This window comes from Petaurus breviceps, unplaced genomic scaffold (genome assembly GCF_028583685.1).
Source record: "Petaurus breviceps papuanus isolate PSGF00001 unplaced genomic scaffold, PetGlider_PUasm1.0 174, whole genome shotgun sequence".
In the NCBI taxonomy this organism is placed as follows: domain Eukaryota; kingdom Metazoa; phylum Chordata; class Mammalia; order Diprotodontia; family Petauridae; genus Petaurus; species Petaurus breviceps.
Window position 1 is genome coordinate 67285083 of NW_027185761.1, and position 16808 is coordinate 67301890.

At 41.3% G+C, this 16808-nt stretch overlaps 1 protein-coding gene across 1 annotated transcript in view; it reads right to left on the reverse strand.

The window, feature by feature from the left end:
* The window catches only part of CACNA2D3 (calcium voltage-gated channel auxiliary subunit alpha2delta 3), a 1089703-nt gene that overhangs the window by 524654 nt on the left and 548241 nt on the right, over positions 1–16808 (reverse strand). Inside the window, exon 10 of the mRNA XM_069084367.1 lies at positions 8141–8230. Coding sequence (XP_068940468.1) covers positions 8141–8230 — 90 coding nt within the window. The remainder of the gene's footprint in view (positions 1–8140; positions 8231–16808) is intronic.

The following is a 16808-nucleotide window of genomic DNA, read 5'->3' on the forward strand; positions in this document are numbered from 1 at the left end:
CTTTCTTTCTTTCTTTCTTTCTTTCTTTCTTTCTTTCTTTCTTTCTTCATTTCTTCCTTCCTTTCTTTCTCTCTTTCTCTTTCACTCTCTTTCTTTTTTTCTTTCTTGCTTTCTTGCTTTTTGAAGGGGGAAGGCATGGCGATTGGGGTTAAGTGACTTGGACAAGGTCACATGACTAGTAAGTGTTAAGTGTCTGAGGCTGAATTTGAACTCAGATCCTCCTGACTCCAGGGTCAGTGCTCTATTCATGCATCACCTAGCTGCCCCATTGCTGAACCCTTTTCAGGACTGCTTGTCAGTCTTTGGGATGTCATTTACCCTCTTCAAAAATGCAGGACATGACAGTGCCCACAATGGGGCAAAGAGATCCTAAGGGGTATTTAGAAACAGACATGCTCTCAGGGTGCTCAGCATCTGTTTGGCTCCCTGTGTCACCTGGGAACAAATGTGATATAACCCAACTGCTCTCTCTCAGACAGCATCATGACCTTGACACCAACAACAAATGCAGGCTCTGGCCATCCTTGGGCTGGACCAATCAGGCCTTAATAATGATCCAACTCTTAAAAGCCAGTGAGCCAAGAAGTCTTCAGGGAGGGGTTTTTATGTAACTTGTTTGCAAAGAAATACCCTGGAAAATTCTCTCCCTTACTTATTTCCCTAGAGAGATCAGAAGAAAGGAGAAGGGCAGAAGAGGCGGCTGCAAGCTGTTTATTTTTTTCAAGCATTACTTTCCTCTGCCTGGGACCACATTATTCTACATGCTTATCTGCTGCTCGAGTTTTTTGAAGAATGCAATTACATCCAAACGCTTTGATGAGCAATATCTCTTCTCTTCATATTTGTCTAGAACTTTGTTATTGAATAGCAAGAATGATGAAAGTATTTTCCATAATAATGACGACAAGAATCCTATGATGAACAACAATTAACTCAGTGATTCATCAGTTAGAAGGGAAAATTTCAGTGCATCCTGACATTTAGAGCTTTTGGTTGTGATTAACCGTCGTTGAAATGTCACAGAATTTTACTTAATTGGCTAAGAAAAAAATTTAAGGTAATCACGGCAAAGATGGTATTCAGTCCTGGGAAAGATAATTGCTGCTGTCACATGACAAAGTAGGTACTAACTAGCCAAGCCAGCCATTCCCGATTCCTGCAAAATCCGATGAATATGGCACAAATCAGTGGCTGGAAGGAGCTCAGAAGTGCATTCCTACACTCTTTTCAAAGATGTGAGGCTCAGCAACTACAAATCTTTAAGTCAGCTAAGCCAGCATAGAATGCAAACTGCAGCTAATTGCAAGACACAATTTATTTAGTTTAATGACTCTAACCCCTGAACCATCCTCAAATGCCAGCCAGAATTTCAATCGTACATCTTTGTGTGTGAGTGCAGGGCAGCAGTAACTCCAAAGAAATGAATCTGAGTGTTTAGAGGTTGTACTGATGAAGTAGAAAATAGATAAGCCTGGATATGCCATGAGGAATTAACCAGCTCGGTGCTCATCAAAAGGCATAACTGGTTAGAAGGACAGAAGAGTGAGGACGTGCCAGGAACATTCCTATCTGTGACACACAGTACAGCAGGGTAAACTAGAGAAGAGGTGCTTGTGCTCAACACTCTTCCCCTCAATTTACATCAAACAGAGTCTTTAGAACCCACATAGGGACTTTATTCTTTTAATCTGCAATGTGTTGGAAAACCTACTATTGCTGAGTCATTGGGTGGTCTGGAATCAAAGGACCTGGGCCAGAGAATCCCTGTTGTTTCAGTTACTATCTGTGTGACTGGGCAATGCTCTCAACCTCTCTGGGCTTTTTCTGCCTCGTTTGGAAAATTCAGGGGTTGTATAAGATTAATCCCAAGGTCTCTTCCCTTCCAAAACATATGGTCCTAAGCTTCTTGTTATCAGAGATTTGTAATTCATTGACTGGGTTGTCAATTTCATAGATCGACAGACAGACAGACAGACAGACAGACAGACAGACAGACAGACGGACAGATAGATAGATAGACAGACACACACACACATGTGTGTGAATGTATATGTACATATATATTTATATAGTATATAAATATGTCTAAATCTACCTTAGATATATGTCTATGTGTAGAAATATATGTATGTGTGTGGAGAGAGGGGGGATGGATAAAGAGAAAGTTATTATTTAACAGCATTTATTAAGCATCTTTTAAGTGTCTGATACTCTGCTAGGCACTGAAGATACAAGTATGGGAAAAAGCCTCTTATTTCCAAGGAGCTTGCATTATAATAGAGAAGCATAGAAATATTAACATGTGTGTATAACTTAAATGTAAAGTGAATAAATACAAACATATACACACGTAGATAGTAGTTAAATATGAAGCATTTGGGGAGGTAGAACTCAGTTTGGAGGTGGTAAAATCTGGAAAAGTTCCACGCAGAAGATAATGCTTAAGCTGCAAAGAGGGACTCAGAGATGGAGGTAGAGGTGGAGGTGGAGGGAGAGTATTCCAGCCATGAGGGATGGCCAATGGGTCGGAGCAAAGGGATGGAGATGGAAGATGGAATGGCATGTGGAGAGAACAGGTTAAGATCCACATTTTGTTATGGATCCATGAGAGGGCAAATACTTATATACAGTTATCTTAGAAGAGCATGGGAAAGTCCCATGGCCTCAGAGAATCACATGAGTTTAGAGTTGAAGGGCCATCAATGGGCATCTAATCCAAGCTATAACAAATAATGCACTTACAACACACCCATCACCCAGCTTCTAAATGACCACCTCTTGGGACAGCCCATTCCATTTAGGAATTGTTCAAAAATGTGTCCCTTTCAGGTGGCAACCTGAAATTCTTCCATTGACCAGTTATCCCATTAAGGCTTATGGGCTTTATAGTATTCGATCTCCTAAGAAATTGTAAATATTTCCTAGAGGGGTAACTTTTCTTCCCCCAGTTAACTCGTTACAAGAGAATAGTTAAGGTATAAAACTGGGCAGTACATTCTTGGTAAAGGAATGAAAAGCATATTAAACACAAGAAACTTGTAGAGGGAGTTGTGAAAAACAAACAAAACCAAAACAGTGTTTCCCAAGTGTCATCTCAAAGGCCAATTTCTATTTGAAGCTTTTCTTCATCACCCCAGTTGCTAATGTCCTGCCCCTGTTAGCCTGAATCTGGTTTGCATCTATTTAACATGTAGATACTTTTGCACGTATTGCACCCTTTGAGGTAACAAAGCTTCTTGATGAAGGAACAACTTTTATTTTTGTTTTTGGAACAATGACTGACAATGTGGTGCTTAATAAACACTGGCCAATGGATCGAATCGAAGTCTTCCAAATTTGATAAAAGGAACTTTACACTGGGGTAAGAGGTGGAAAAACAAAGTACCCACCAAGATCTACACAATACCCCCAAAATGATGGGTACAGAACTAGAAAATGAAGAGCAGAAGCTATTCTCACAGATGACCTCAGATGTCTATACATTAGTGTATAGAATATGGTTAATGAATCGGTTGAACTAGAGGTCCCAATGGTAGGAAGTAAACTTGATGTCACATGTGTCACTGTAACATGACTGAGTAGGACAGGAATCCAGCTCTGTAAGGGCATGCCTTACTCAGAAGGACACAAAAGCTACATGAAGTGGAACATGCTTGGATATTAAGCAGAAATGTTTATGAGGGCCAATCCAAGAACCTAATGTTTTTAGGAGAGAATAATTGAGCAACTCAAGGAGAAACAAAGTTAATATTGGCATGATGGATCTCTACAGACCACCTAGGCAGAAGGAGGAATAAGATAAAGAACTATGAAATCAATCAATCAATCAACAAGCATTTGATCATCAAGCATCATGTGCCAGGCCTAATGTGAGATGCTGGGAATATAGAGACCTAAATAAAACAGCACTTGCCCTCAGTGAGCTTATATTCCATAAAGAAAGAAAGATCTTGTGGGGGAAGATGACAACTAATGAACCTGGCAAAAGAAATAAAACTTGCCTCATATTTTACTTAAAAATGAAGATATTCACCAATGGCTCCCTCTTCTTCTCTGCTGTTCATCTAACATCACTCCGATGTTTTCAGTCCTTCTTTATTCCTCTTTTGTATAAAGAGATGTCTCCCCTCCTCACCAAGGCAAACCCCTCTACATGCACAAGTCATCTAACTCCACCCTTTCTTCTAACCACATGGTCTCCTCTATCATACCTAGCTTTTAACTAGTCTTCAAACACTTCCTGTCTACTGGCTCTTTTCCCTACTTTCTACAAACATGCCTATGTCTCCCCCATCCTCAAAAACAAAACAAAACAAAAGACCCTCACACAATCTGTCCACTCCCACAAGCTCCCCCCCTACATCTCTTTCCCATTTAAAGCTAAACCCCTCGAGAAGGCCATCTATAACCATACTTCCTTTGCGATCTCTTCTTAACTTTTTGCAGTCTGGCTTCCAATCTCATTCAGTTGAAAGTGCACTCTCCAAAGTTACCAAATATCTTCTAATTGCCAAGCATTTATGAAGTGCTTATGATATACACAGACAGTGTGTTAAATGCTGGAGGTACAAAGCAAGTAAACTAACCTAACAAATTAAAAACAGCCCCTGTCCTAACAGTGCTTACTTGCTAAAGGTTGCCTTGGGTTCAAATCCTGACTCTGCTACTTACTACCTGTGTCACTTTAGGCAAGTACTTAATTTCCATTTCCTTAACTATAAAATGACTAGCCTGGCCTACATGACCCCTGAACTCTCTTCCAGGTCTAAATATATGATCCTCAGATGCCAAATCTAATCCTGCTACCATATGATAGCGATTCAAATAAATTACACTCTCTTTCTGACTCCTACAATTTATTAGTCTTTATCTACTTAAGTGGCCCAAAATGTCTGTTGACTTAACTAGACTCTGTACGTGCTATATCCCTTCAGCAAAAAGTGAGCTGCTCCAGGGGAGAAGGGATGCCAGTTTTATGTGGAATGATAACAATAATATGGCTAACAAAGAATTTGGCCCACGCTAGTCACTGAGTCAATGTTTGTTGGAATGAATTGCTGGAGTTGGTTACAAAATTGTCCCTAATTCTTTGGGTCACTCTGTCCTGGACCTCATCAAAGAAGCTTTCACTTCTGAAAGGCTCAGTCTTATTTTAACCTAAGTCTATGCTATAGTCATAGCATGGAGGAGAATTCCAGCTCAGGATTCTAAAGACTCCTAGGCAGAATCTGAATTCCAAAAGATGACAAGAATCCTCAAGGGATCTCTAAATATGCTTTGTCAGTTTTCCAGGATGTCAGAGGTCAATGCGTTCCTTCGCTTCCTTCAAAGAATTCAGAATTCATTTCTCCTGATGTGGGCACCTGGGCCCTGATCTGGGAAAATAAATGTTTGGAGTGGCACTAAATAGCAATTTGAGGGGAACTGGAAAACATTGTGCTGAAAGTCAATGCTCAGCTTTTGGGGACCTTGGTAACATGTTGGCATAGAACTCAGCCCAAAATTTACAGACCTTGTTCTGTGTTTTGGAACTGTTGGTGGACGGTTAAAATGGCTGTGGTGACCAAGGCAGCAGACAGCCCTCAATGGTGATTTCCCCCCCCCCATGTTATATCAGCCTTTGAGAGGATCCTAAGCATGAGGGTACACCGAGTCAGTGTCAGGGAAATTAACATAGTAAAAGCCAGGGAACAGACTTCCTCTTCATCCTCACTTCATGGTTCTCTTTTACATTAATGCCAGTTAGAAGGAGGCTTTGAATCCACATGGCTTTTGATTCAGGTGATGCTACTTTGGGGAGATTCGTTAACAAAAGAAGAATGATCTTCTATTCCATGCAGGGAAAGAAAAGCAAGGAAATCAGGGTCCTTTCCTAACACTGTTCATTGAATTGTTCAATTTCTGTACAATCAAATACCTCAGAGAGGCATTGTTTTTATTAAAATGTTATTCCGTTCTCATCCAGGAGTTCTTTCCAAGGTAGTGGCATCATTTCACAAGGTGGGGAAGGAGGCAGTCCAGATTCCATAAAGTATTGTTGAACTTAGCCTGAAATCGTAATATATCATGAAATATTATAATATACTATGTATATTAGTACATAGTATAATATACTATGAATGGAACATTCCCTATGATTTTGACGTAGTTATTTGTTTTGGTATAGAAAAAAGAAAGATAATTTTTAAATTTAAACTGAAAAAAATGACATTCCAAAGTGGCAAAGGTAATAAAAGATGGAAGATAAATGGGGCTAAAGGAACACACACACACTCACTATTGACAGGGCTACAAACTGGGAATATTTGGAATTTGGGAAGAGAATTCACCAAACTGTTTATACCCTCTGACCCAGTGATTCCACTGCTAGGCATATACCCCAGAGAGGTCAAATGTAGAAAGAAAGGGCCTGCATATATGAGAAAATTCATAATAGCAGTATTTGTTGTAGAAAAACTCAAGAAAAAAAGTTGACTGCCTTTTGACTTATAACAGTTGAACAATTATGAGACCTCGGTATAACAGAACTCTATATAGCACCACAAGTAATAAAAATGTGAAGAACTGAGAGAAAAAAAAAACAGGAAGAAATATAAAGCATCTAAGGAAGCAAAATCAAGACAAAAGGATGTGGAATGATTACAATAATGTAAATGAAAAGAACACAAAAAGGAAGCTGATTGCAGAGTAATTATAAGGAACCATTCTGGTTTATGGAAAGAAGGGAGGAGGGAACACAGCCCTTCTTTGGGCAGGCAGTTGGTCAGATATGTGTGGAGAATGTGACATCCACTATAACATTTTGTCACTCTCACTTGACTGGGTTAAATTCAAGGCAGGGCTCAATTGGGAAGAGAGTAAAGTCTGGAAATTCAAACATAAATACAAAATTCAGTTATAAAACTAATTTTTAAGGAAATTATATTTAAAATATCAAAGTTTTCTAATCTCTGAAGGAACTGTATGTAAACTTTGGTAAGGAGCAGAAGTGTGCAACATTGGCTATCGTTCTTGGAAACACAAAAATAAGAGCAAATAATGAGCCCATGTGTGATCCTGGGCAAATCACCAAAGTTTTTTCAGCCTCAAATTCCCCATCTGTAAAACTGGAATAGAAATATCCCCTACCTCCCAGGGTTATTGTCGGGCTTGAGTGAGATAACCAATGGGAAGGGTTTCACAAAGGTTAGAGAGCCATCAAAATGCTTGTTTTGATGATAATGCTTATGATACTGAGCTACTTTTGTGCTTAATCCAGTTCCTCAAGTGGTAAATTTGGCCATACACGCTGACCCTGCACACCTGGATGCTCACAATGACCAAAATAACCGGGCCCCCTCCCAAATCAGTCTGACTGGAAAGGAATGTAGGAACGCCAGTGGAATCTAAGTCACGAATATAAACATCCCAGGCAGGGCTTGTCTCATTTTTGTCTCTGAATGTTCAGAGCTTAGCCTAGCACTTGGCACGTGGAAAGTCCTTAGTACATGCCTCTTGGCTTAAGCATGATTGATTTGGTTCCCTCGGCATGGTCTGATAACAGGTGTGCATATACACATGTCCACACATACAGCATATACTGTTACTGTGGTGCCATTTCAGTAGTGTCTGACTCTTCATGACCACGTTTGAGGTTTTCTTGGTAAAATAGTGAAATGGTTTGCCATTTCCTTCTCCACCTCATTTATTCAGGGTCACAAGGCTACTAAGTGTCTGAGGCCGGATTTAAACTCAAGTCTTCCTGACCGAAGGGCCTGGAACTCTATCCACTGTGCCACCTAGCTACCCTACAGACACACACATATGCATGCATGTATGTACATATATGCAGGAATATGTGTATATATGTAGAATATTATATGCACATACAAATACACACACATGCATGTGTATATGTGTGTGTGCACATACATAGATATAGGTATAGACACAGAGAGACACAGATATAGATAGCCAAATATAAATAGATTTATACATATGTATGTATGTATATGTGTACATAGATGAATAGATGTACAGATGTGTGTGTATATATATGTGTATGTGTATATGTGGGTATAGACGTGTGGGTATGTGTGTATTTGATAATGCATTTTTAAGTCTATGCTCTCTAGATGAGAAAGGAGGGTCTGAAGCTTACTTCACTGAGCACACTGAAGGCCTCATTCAAAGCAATGTCCAGCATCCCGATTCCTTTGGCTGAAAGCTTGTCCAGGTGTTCTCTGAAATGCTGAAATGACAAAACACAAGGACAATGTGTTTGTTATGCTAGCATAAATGACAGCCTAGAATTCAACGGCAGGGGTAAAACCAAAGGGAAATTTTCCTTTTTCAGATTAAGACTTAGGATTGAAATTATTTCTTTCCCTCCTTAGTTGTACCTTCTAATCATATGAAATATAAAGGCTATACTGACTATGCAGCACTAGTAAACTAATTGTTGTTGGTGTTTTTCAGACAGTGACGATGATGATGATGATGATGATGATGATGATGTGGGGGATGGGAGAGGGAGGTATTGCATCTAGAGATACAGTCCCAGAATGTCAGGTTGGCATCCAACATCTTATCCGATGTGTAGCTTACCCAACAATCCCTTCTATAGAGCACAGGGATGAGAATCAGTTAGCCAGCCTCTCCTTGAAGACTTGCAGTGACATGGAACCCACCACCTCTTGATACAAACTCTTCCACTTTGAGACCACTGTAATAGCTGGGTCCATTTTTTCCTAACTTCAAGGCAAAATTTGCCCTTTTGTAACTTATACCCATTATTCCTAGTTCTGCCCTCTGGGGCCAGGAAAAAAAAAAAGGAATCAAATAACTTTTCCACATAACAGCCTCTCAAATACTTGAAATCAGAGATCTCTGGTGAGAAGTGTTGGTGATGGTGATAATAAAAAGACAAATGAACAGGGACTCTAGGCTTATTCATGTAAACAAAGGCACTCTGCTAACCCTAAAGCGTCCTATTAATTTCAGTCATTACTGAGGCTACTTTAGAGGAGGAAAGAAGGAAACACCAGACATGCAGGCTCTAATTCTCATCTTTCTCCCCCAGATAAAGTCCATTTTTATTGGAAGGGAAGGGATGATAGTCACATCTACAACATTACCTTTCTATTGCTCCAATAGAAAAGGGAAGTAAGGAAAGGAGGAAGCATTGGTAGGGCAAAGAAGATGGGAGCAGGAAGGCATCTACTGCCGCTCTTTATAATATGAAGACAGGAATTTCCTCCAGCAACTAGACTAGATCCTACCATGATACTTGGACAGGGGAATTACTGTCATTTCTAAAGCACACAGGCTACACTCCAGCCATTTTCTTCCTCCTATCCCCACAAGAATTCAGACACTGCTCCTGGAACTTGGGCTCTGATATGTCAAATTTCACCTCATCTCACACACAACCAAGCTTTCCTTTCACTTCCTGGTCACCTTCATTTGTCACTCCTCTCCCTGTTCCTCTAATTCCCCTTTCTGCTACTATACCTTCCCCTGTTACAATATAAGCTACTTGTTGTGAAGACTGTATTGCTTGTTGGTATTTGTGGCCACAGAGTTTATCACAATACTTGGTATATAGTCAGCACTAAATAAGACCAGTTTAATTAATCAATTTGCTTATTCATTTTAGAAGCTATTTCAGGACACCTTGTCCTTGCTGAATGATAACTGGTGAAGAGAGAGACCAGGGATGTTGGTAAGTGATAGAAAAAATTGGCTATAGTTATTATGGTTAAATGGCCATCAACTTTCACTTTTTTTGCTCCTTAAAGAGTGAGTCGGCTGGATAGTCACCATAGCTATGGAAATGTGTGTGGGTGTGTGCATGTGTGGTGTGTGTTACATCGTCCCCAAATTTGGGCAGAGTGTTCCACAGGACAATCTGTGGTGATTTAGTGAAAGCTACACGTTTGATTAAGCAGATGGAGAATCCACCATTTTTTCTTAAATAAACGGGTAGATTGCTGACCTGAAATGAGGACAAAGGCAGAACTGAAGCGCTCTCTCTCTCTCTCTCTCTCTCTCTCTCTCTCTCTCTCTCTCTCTCTCTCAATTTGTCTATCACAGACATGGATGGATGGACAGCCAGATGCATGGATTGATGGATAGATTGATTGACAGATTGATAGATAGGTAGATGACTGGATAGGCAGATGTGAATATGGATTTATTCGTTGATGAATGGAATTCAAGGATGAAGAAACTCTGTCAGTGTGGTTCATAACCTTTGCAATTTATAGCTCTAGTAAATGGTCTAAAGCAATTCAGTGACTATCTCAAAATCACACAGTCAGTTTGTGTCAGACAGGACTGAAACCCAGATCTTCCTTACTCTGAGCACAACTTTCCTGTTCACCATCTATCATGTTACAGAGGGAGATGGAGAGAGAGACAGAAGACAGAAAGACAGACAGAGACACTCTAGGAGGTCAAGGAAAGAGCACAATGGAATCAACATTTCTTCTTTTTTTCCTACTTGACTCATCCCAACTCTTTTCCATTAAGATGAACAATTCTTTCCCCAGGCAAGAGAGCCTATGCCACATAAGGACACTCTTTAAAAGCACCATGAGGGAGAAAAAAAGCAGAAAACCAAATGAGAAATGTGTGGGGGTAATTGCCCAGACAAGTGCTACAGTTTTTCCTGACCATATTCTTAGGCTCCTAGTTGTGCCCAGAACATGCAATCAAGAACTAGAGAGGAACACCCACTCATTACAATTGAGTACATTTTGTCACAGAAAACTCTGTGTTAAATGGTTGGACTTATCAGGTGGCTTGTCTTAGTGAATTGTTTTATGAAGCCTGGTCTGTTTCTCCCTTGGCCTGCCAAATGGAATCTGGCTCTTCCATGGGCAATTAGGAATTACATTCCTGTTCTAAGTCTCATGTTACTTATCCCTAGTGTAGGATGTGGACTATATTCCTTCTTCAGCCTCAAAACTGAGACCTAATGGATGATTTTCCTAGTCCTTTTCTGGGCTTATGGAACCACAGGTGTCAAAGGTAAAACTGAAGCAGATCCACGAGGCTTTGCCACAGGGTATAAGAAATAGAGGTGGCAGAAATTAGAGGGTTCACGATTTTAACACATGCTCTCCTTCAGCAGAGAAGAAATAAACCCATGGAGGAATAGTTCAGAGACTGGTTAAGGAATGGTAAAAAAAAAAAAGGGTTTAGCTCCAAGAGGCTATGGAGAAAGCAGACTGCAGCCTGCTCAGTCTCACCCTTTCTCATACTGTCACACAGGGAAATGCCCAATTTGTCCTGCTTTGCCCTATTTTCTCCCCAGAGCATCCATTGCCTTTCCTCTTTTCAAGGTGATATAATCTCCCTCTTAACTACCTTCCACAAGCAGAGATGCTTCTCCTTGGCAACAATAAGCAATAATCCCAATGCCACTTTCCTTTTTCACACTTTTAGAAAAGGGAATCTCCCTCCAATGTTTCTAGGGAAGATGGCAACCCCAAATGCCACAGGTCGCATGAAAAGACCTGCAAGGTCCCTTCCAGGTCTGAATCTATACTGTAAGATACTTGAGTAGCTCATCAACACTAAAAAAATTCAATTTAACTTGTCTCAATTACATTTTGTATTCTTCTTCATACCATGAATTATGAAGCACAGGTCATATTGTTGTTGTTTGACAGGAGCAGAGGTTATGCCAGGCACTGACACTACTACTTAATTCTGTTAGTCATAAGCACATAGGAAAGGTTCAATCAATAGTGAAGAGTACCGATCTTAGAATCAGCAGATCTGGATTCAAATCCTGGCTCAATCACAAAGAGTCTACATGCCTTGATGGGCAAATCACATCATTTCTCTGGGGGTCATTTTCAAGTACAGAATGAGAGAATTAGACTAGATGCCCAGTGAAGTCACCTCTACTACTAAAGCTCTGACCTTATGGCCCACCATATTTTCCTGGGCACCTACTTCCTAAGGGTTATTTCTTCTTCCTAAATCCCAGTCACCCTTTCGGTGCTGAGCCTCTCCACCCTATCTGAGATTAGTCACAAAACCTTCCTCACAAAAAGGGGGAAAGACTAATATGAAGGCCAGTGGAGGAAGCGGAGGGGGTTCAGGTACCACATAGGGATGAAGGCTGCGTCATTTCCTCTGTCAAATGATCAAGCTGAATAACATGATGTCCAAGGGTCCTTCCAGTTATGGCCCTCCTTAGTTCTAATGCCTAGTAATTTCTCCCTTCCTCAGGATCCTAGGATACTTTCATGGGTTCCATATATTTCGCTATCGAATTCCATGCTGCATTGGGGTTGAGGTTTGATATTTACACATACGCATATTCTGCCTCTGCAAGGAAAGTTTGAGCTCCTTGAGAAAGATTGGTTCTTTTCCTTGCAACCCCCTAGTATCCTGCAAAGTGCCTTGGAGATGTTAATAAATACTTACCAAATCATCTTATCACAAAGACGGACTAGTCCAATCTCTACCTGAGCAACAATCCTCCTACCAATTTTGTCCACAAGGAGTCCCCAGCCTCCACCTGAGGGAGGGGAAGCCCATCATCTAGGGACGTGTTCTATTCCACTTGGAGATGATTCTCCAAGTTGGAAAGTCTCCCCCACCCCTAACCTTACATATTACATGGAGCCTCAGTTTGCCTGTTTATAACTTCCACCCTTGGTTTTCAATTCTGCTCTGGCAGGAGTGAGGGAGGGCTAAGGGGCTTGGTGACATTAAGCAGCCCAGGTCTGCTCCAGGGCACCCTGGCTCACTAGACCTCTACATGCCTAGGGCCAAACCTCTAGGGCAGCTGGATACCAAGTAAGTCTCCTCAGCTGCCATAACACACCGCTTAATTATTCTGAATTTAACAATCCACTAAAAGTGAAGGTGGAAACCCTTTAATTAATCTGCAGAAGTCTCATTATACTTGCATTCAGTCAGATGAACAATCCCTCATTGTATCCCAGGACAGTTGTCATTGGAGGTGGTTGGGCATTCTAGAGAAACTCACATTGCAAATATAGCAAGGGAGCTAACAGCCCTTGGGGATACTCTGGCTTAAAACGCTGAGCCACCTGGAAGCCTCCAGAGGGACTGGGCATTTTAACAGGGCCCAAAGTTAGTTTGATTTGGCAAAACCCTGCCCTTGCATTCGCATTCTGGTCATCTGATGTCATCTCTGTCAACTGCATCTAACTGGATCCAACCACAACAGTTTATCCAGCACCACCTTTTAATAATAACAGCCCACTATCCTTCCTACTGGCTGCAGCCCCACTTCTCAGGAGGGGAGGACCTGGGGAAACAATTCCTTTTACTGGGAAGTATTTGAGCAAAATGTAACAATGTGTCACACAGTTTTCCTGAATTATCCTTTGCAACCAGGTCAGTTGGGATTATTTTAAAAGTCTGTTTGTTTTAGGCTGGTATTAATCAGATCCGTGTTGGAGATTTTCGTTCTGTGACTCAGATGAAGGTTGATTGCCCTTGTACTTTTCAGCCCCCAAATTCTTAAAGTCGATCCATCTTCTCCTCCCACTCTGCCTCCTCAGCCAGTGTGAAGCCTCTGGATCGATGTGCCTATTTTACGTTTACTGATATGGCTCCTTGAGGGCAAAGGCCATTGCCCTTTTTTCTGTGCATCATAGAGCAGAGCACAGTGTTTTGCCAACAGGTGGCCATTGATTGGCAGATTGAAGAATCAAGTCAACTTTGTTTTCACTTCCTTGTTTTATTTTCAAAACCTCTCCATTAACTTTGAAGACACCCCTGCCTTCTCCCTTGCCCACCGCACTCCGATGACTCTCGGTGACCTACCTTTACTTAAACTTTTTATAAATAAGTTGTAAATGGATGCTTTGTTATGGCACCATAGCTACCCCAGTATTCCTCCCCATCTCTTCCTCCCAGAGAGCCATTGTTATCGCTGCTCACTCATTTTTCAGTTGAGCTGTATTCTTTGTAATACCATGAGGGGTCTTGGTGAAGATACTGGAGTGGTGTAGTGTTTCCTTCCCTAGCTCATTTTACAGATGAAGAATTAAGGCAAACAGGGTGAAGTGACTTGCCCAGGGTCACACTGAGGTCAGATCTGAATTCAGTATCTGAGGTCAGATTTGAATTCAGGAAGTTGAGTTTTCTTGACTCCAGGTCCCATGCTCTACCCACTTCACTCCTTAGCTGCTCAAGAGATAACATATTCTAGAGAGGCATCCTGTATAACAAATGGCATATTCTAGAGAGCCATCCTACATAACAAATGGTATTTTTAAAGAGGGAGAAATAAGCACAACTGACTGATACATTGAGAAGGGAAAACAGAGGGGTTTTTAATTTGTTTTGGTGTGTGTGTGTGCAGGCGCGTGTGTATGCATGTGTGCATGTGTGTGTATGTGTGCACATGTATGTGTGTGGGGTGTGTGTGCATTGTGTGTTCATGTGCGTGCATGCGTGTGCGCGCGCGCGTGTGTGTGTGTGTGTGTGTGTGTGTGTGGCAATCGGGGTGAAGTGACTTGCCCAGGATAATATAGTTCCTAAGTGTCAAGTTTCTGAGTGCAGATTGGAACACAGATCCTCCTGACTCCAGGGCCAGTGCTTTATCCACTCCTCCACCTAGCTGGCCCTGAGTGTAGATTTAAATAATCAGAACCTTTGCGGTTACAGCATTTCTTCAGATGTGGACGCATCTGGAAAGACGGCATCCCGATAGAATCTTGGCTCTAGAGCTGTCAGGGCTTCAGTGGGCACCTAGTTCAAGCCTCTCATTTTACTCATGAGGAAACTGTGGACAAAGGAGGAATGACTTGCCCAAGGTCATACATAGAGTCCCAGATCTAGAACTGCCCAAAATGTCAGAGGCATGAAGTGGAGCAGCACTTCACAGATGGGGCAGCTGAGGCCCAGACATTGTAAGCCACTTGCCAAAGGTTGCATATAGTAAGTATCAGAGGGAGAATTTTGAAGACAGGTTCTCTGACTGATCAGATCTGAATTTTGACTTTTTTATCAGTCATGTTTGATTCTTCATGGTTCCATTTGGAGTTTTCTTGGCAAAGATGCTAGAATGCTTTGCCATGTCCTTCTACAGCTCATTTTACAGATGAGAAAACTGAGGAAAACAGGGTAAAATGACTTGCCCAGGCTCACACAGCCAGTAAGTGTCTGAGGCTAGATTTGGAGTCTTTCAGTTTCCCAGCCTGACACTGTGCACTATGGCAACGCCTTGCTGCCTAATTGTTGACACCAAGTCAAAGATCTCTTCATCTTCCAATTCATTTCCATAATGGTATTATTGGTGTTTATTTTCTTTTTATTTAATCTGCATGTATCTGTGTGCCAAAGACACTGTAGGTAGGACATTTCACTACTCTGGGCCTTAGTTTCCTCATCTATAAAATTAGTGGGTTGGATTAGATATCTTTCAAGGTCCTTTTCAGCTTGAAACTTATGATCTAATGATAGTATTTGATATGTTGTATTATGGGGAAGAAAGAAAGAAAGAAAGAAGGAAAGAAAGAAAGAAGGAAAGAAAGAAAGAAAGAAAGAAAGAAAGAAAGAAAGAAAGAAAGAAAGAAAGAAAGAAAGAAAGAAAGAAAGAAAGAAAGAAAGAAAGAAAGAAAGAAAGGAAGGAAGAAAGAAAGAAAGAAAGTGTGACAGTAATGGAACATAAAGATTCCCCTGTATTGGCTTGGCTTTTAAATTGATTGTGTTAAAACCCAGAGCTTGTTAATCCCACCTGTGGGATGGACTTGTTGATGTAAAAAGAGAGTCCTGAACTGGGAGGAGCTGGTGACTTAGATTTGGAGAGACACAAGAGAGAGGCAGAAGAACTTTTTGGAAGCAGCACCTTGTGGAGGCAGAGAGAGACTGAGAGAATTGCTGGGGGCCACTTTGAATCGCCCTGGACTTTTGAGACCTGCCCCCCGGAGCTGCCAAGGACTGAGGAGACATGGCTGTTTTGCTGGTACTTTGTCTGTCTGTTTTGATGTTGTTTTGCCAGATTTGTCCACTGGTGAAAGACAGTCCTGTTGAAGAAGTCCTGGAACCTGGCTGTTGGCTAAGAAGCCCTGAGACTATCCTGCAGACAGAGAGTTAATACTGTCCACTGGTGAAGGGTAGTGCTGTTGTTGCAGGGGTCTGGAGACTGTCCTGCAGACAGAATGAATACTGTCCACTGGTGAAGGACAGTGCTGTTGTTGCAGGGGTCTGGGAACCTTTCTGTTGGTTCAGAAGCCCTGAAGAAGGGTTTTCTTGTTGTATGTTTACAGAAATCCTGGGAGAGGGTTTTGCTAATGTTTTCAGGGGTTCTAGGACTGTTCTACAGACAGAGGATGAATTAATGAAGGGACTGGCAATGTATCTTGTGGCCTTGCTAAGCCTTGTCTCCCCAGGAACTAAGATTGCTGAGAACTTGCCTCTTGTCAAGATGAAGAAAAGACCTCTATTTGGGTATTAAGTGCTGTGCTTAAACTTGATGTAACTCTGGGGTAGATTCAATTGTGATCCAGGGGTGGGGAACTTTTGACCTTTTTGTGTTCTATGGTTGAGCAAATGAATGTACTTTACTTATGTTTGGAAACTAATCTCCATTTGAGAAGAGGGACTTTGTGATGGACTAAATGAAGGTACAGCCTAGGGGTGGAGTAGTATTTAGAACAGGGACTTTGTAATTGATTGAATGATGGGAAGGTCCTGGGGTGGGGTAGTCCTTGGAGATTATTTAATCACACTTAGTAAATGCTGTATTTTGAATGATGTCATGTTTTGACCTTCTCTGTTCTGACTTTGTCACTGAATAAAATGGAGAGCGCCTATGCTGGTATTTTGAA